This window comes from Ochotona curzoniae, unplaced genomic scaffold (assembly GCF_017591425.1).
Source record: "Ochotona curzoniae isolate NIBS_2020 unplaced genomic scaffold, NIBS_Ocur_1.0 patch431, whole genome shotgun sequence".
Lineage (NCBI taxonomy): Eukaryota > Metazoa > Chordata > Mammalia > Lagomorpha > Ochotonidae > Ochotona > Ochotona curzoniae.
Window position 1 is genome coordinate 9,511 of NW_024467008.1, and position 3,828 is coordinate 13,338.

The 3,828-nt window shown below is 39.2% G+C and overlaps 1 protein-coding gene across 1 annotated transcript; it reads right to left on the reverse strand.

Moving 5' to 3' along the window:
* Positions 1-502: 502 nt before the first annotated feature.
* On the reverse strand, positions 503-2,367 carry LOC121167801 (ribosome biogenesis protein WDR12-like). The gene is made up of 2 exons (XM_040997444.1): positions 1,088-2,367; positions 503-514 (listed from the first exon to the last, which is right to left on the reverse strand). The coding sequence occupies exon 1, from the start codon at positions 2,365-2,367 to the stop codon at positions 1,111-1,113; it is 1,257 nt and encodes a 418-aa protein (XP_040853378.1). The 3' UTR covers positions 503-514; positions 1,088-1,110.
* Positions 2,368-3,828: the final 1,461 nt, after the last annotated feature.

Below are 3,828 nucleotides of genomic sequence, written 5' to 3' on the forward strand. Positions count from 1 at the left end.
TCTTGATAAGTATATCCTATTTGTAATCTTTGAAAACCATTCTTCCCTCTCAATGAAAACAAAGCCTATCTTCTATCCTAATACTACTTTTATTCTTCTCATTGTTTGCTTTAAGCAATGGAACATATATTAACATTTCCATATTGAAGGATATAAAAACAAAGGATGAGTAATTCTCTGGTATCCAACAGAGTCAATCAAACATTACCTTAAACAGGGGTTAGGCATGAATAACTAGTTACATGTGTGTTATGTGCCTGTCACTGCATTAGGGGCTGGGAATTTAGAGCAAATAAATAAGGTCTCACTTTCACTCAACTTACATCTGGGGGAAGAAGTCATCCACAAATAGTTTCATAAAATGATATGGCCATATAGATTCCATATAGAATCTGATTTATGAACAGTCAGCAGTAATGGAAACTGTCTAGAATACAGGGCAGTTTTCTTTCTATTTCAGGAATGATGCTAGCTCTTAGGGTATCTATGTGAAAGGATGTTGAAGGAAGTCACTCTGCCAGGCCTGGCATGCCTCTGCATTTCCACAGTTGTAAGAACTAAACTCCTAACTGGTTCAAACCACTATGGATTTGGCTTTGAACTCCACCCAAACAAGATCAGATATATATTACATTTGGGGACCAAATGGATCTACCATTAATAAAAGGCTGTTAAGACTGTAAAAATGCCACTTGCGTGTCAATACAATAAGGATGGAAGTCACATTTTAAAAATATGCTTATTTTAAAGCTAATGATAAAATTCTGAGGGATGTTTATGTAATATAACTAAAAGGGTTAATGTAAAGAACTTGATTTTCACATTTACATTTCAAAAGTAAACCTGAATTCAAACCAATCCTTTTAAAGAGAAGGGTTTAGTTTCAATGATTTGCATAAGGTAGAGAATGCAGGCCACACTTTATATTTTATAAATATAAGCTATTATAAATACAAAATGAAAAAAAAAAGGCTGATATATTAGCTATTATGAAGGATGAAAACATTGTATAAATGTTTACATACTATATGCATCCGCATCAGTGTGATCTGACAGTTCTCTACCAGTTTCATTTACAGACAGAAACTCTAAACAGATCATCATTCATGTTCATGCTCCCACGTGGGAAGTGGTAGGTGAATATCTGTAGGAATACAATTTATTGTCTGCTCCACCACTCAGAAGTAGTCCTGTGTCTGTCCAGTCAACACTCAACACTTTGTCTTCATGAGCAGCCAGGTCATAAAGAGAAGCCTTACAACTTCTTATATCCCATAGCTTGACCATATTGTCTAAAGAACCGGAAATCAGCTGCTGCTCATGAGTGGGAGACCACTTTACTGATGTGACCCATCCAGTATGTGAAGTTAGGGACAGTGACACCAAAGCACCATCTTTAGTTCGGGGATCCCACAGTCTTATATGCCTATCTGTGCTTCCAGAAGCTAAACGTTTACAAAGTGGAGAATAGGAAATACAATTAAATACTTTATTTCCTGTCAAAGTTGACTTAAGACTGCCAGACTCAACATCCCATACTCTAATTGTATGATCCCAAGAAGCACTGCAGATTTCTTCAGTATCTGACCACAGAACTGAGGATATTGCTTCTTTGTGGCCGGACAGAGTCACAATGGGAGTCCTTGTTAATCCCAACTGCTCTGTTTTTTGCTTTTTCCTTGGTCGATTTGTAGATTCTTCCACTTCGTCTTCTTCATCTGTAGGGACTGTTGACCAGATCTTTAGCATCTTATCCCAAGAGCCACTGCAAAATTTAGTGCCTGAGCTGTCCACAGCGATGGACTCCACACTTCCCGCGTGACCCCTGCAGCAGTGCAGGGCTTTCACTTTGTTTCTCTCCACATTCCACTCCCATAGGAGAATGGTCTGATCCATAGAAGCACTCAGTAATAAGCATGACAAACCGTCTTTTTTCACCCAGGCCACATCTTTTACAACATCGGTATGTCCTGCAATTGTCATGATCGACTTTCCTTCCAAGGACCAAATTCGTGAAGTCTTATCATAAGAACCAGTCAAGATCCATTCCTCTGCTCCTTGCACTGAACTGATCCAGTCATCGTGGAGCATGCACTGCTCTGGCTGAGGTGCAGTGTACTTCTCAACATACTCCAGCTCCACGACTTCTTCCGATGAGATATTCTCCAATTCCATGTGTTTGACCAAAGGCATTCGCAGAAACTGGCCCTTGATAAGGAAATCAAACTCCACATGTTTGTGGAATTCATTTTTGCCCTCCAACAACTTATTGATAATGTTACTGAGGTCAGCAATTTCAGAGGCAGCAGGTATTGAGAAGGGAACATCATCAACTGCATATTTCTTGTTTTCCGCGTCTTGCGCCATGTGCCCAGGACCACCTAGAGTCGAGGCAGAATCGAGAAGCCAGTTTTCTTTCTAACAGAAGTACTACAGCAGTACAGAAGGCCTTGCGGGATCTGGATGCAAAACCGTTATTTCATGTTCCATTCTTACCCCAACTGTGTAATCCAATACTACCCACTGAATTACAAATGTGCCATACTAGGAAAAAATATTGTGGCATATTTCACTAGTCCCTGACAGAAGTCCAAACCAGTTAACACTGGCATGCAAATAACCTTCACATCCATTACATTAAAATATCAAAGCCTTTGACATACCTTCCTGACACATAAGGTAAAGTTTGTAAAACCTCTTTGTCCAACATAAATATCCAAATTACCACAACTGTGCTTATCGCACCAACACTAGCTTGACTGTTTTTCCTTTGTAACCTGGGCAGTCCTCATGATATCACAACTGGCACCCCAAGGTCTGAGGCCCAAGGCCGCCACTCAGTACCCCTGTGCTGAACTCTTTTCGGAAAAAGGGTGAAGACTGCACCACAAAGCAACTGTCACTCAACAGATGGCAATGTTCCACAAAGCCTACTCACTGCTCAAATCAGAAATGTCGCAGGATTCGTCCTCAGATGCCTACCTCGGAAAATCATTCTTACCTTTTTCAAATCTGTGATTTACTGGGCCGCATTCTATACTAGGGCCTGCATTCAATCAACAAGAGAGAGTACAGAGTGTACAGGGAATCACACATCCGTCCACTTAAGATTTTACATTCAAGGACAAGTATTTGAAGCAAGAGAATCAAGCATCAGACAGCTGACAGAGACTTTCTGATGAAACTCTAGGTTCTCTGAACACAGTGAATATTCTTGGATGTCTCCGACCTTATACAATTACGTATTTACTTTGTAGCTTGCAAAGTTTAGAATAAGTAATTTAAAAAATTCTACAGAAGAAAACAAATTTTAACTTGTCAAATGTTACACTTTCATTCCATCATAATTACTATAAAAAATTAAAATATAATGCTACATAAGGTATAATCTCAACTTTGTGAAGTAAATCTAAATGGAAATTGTTTTCAGTGCATATCTACTTGCACATAAGAAAATGACTTCAAGAAGATGCACTAAATTATTTTTATGATTGATTGATTGATTGATTTGAAAGGTAGAGTGATGGAGAGGAGAGATGGAGAGAAGCTGGCCTCACACATTAAACTCCACCAAAACATAAAACAAGAGCACTTGCAGAACTGGACTTTGGTCACCCCCGCTGTGAAGGAGAGGGACCATGACAATCAAAAGAACTCCAGTATTAAGAGCTATTGAATTTGTTATGATTAAAGACAAGTCATTGCTGGGCTTCAGTGTGTTAACAGGAGAACCATTTTCTGCTACCCCAAAGGGCAATTCAGAGAGTATTTTTCAAATGAAAAGGAGTGAGGGATACAGTTTTTTGACCAAATGGTAACAACGCATGT

Excerpts from the sequence above, each read along its gene's own strand:
- LOC121167801 (XM_040997444.1), bottom strand. The coding sequence starts at position 2,367 with ATGGCGCAAGACGCGGAAAACAAGAAATATGCAGTTGATGATGTTCCC.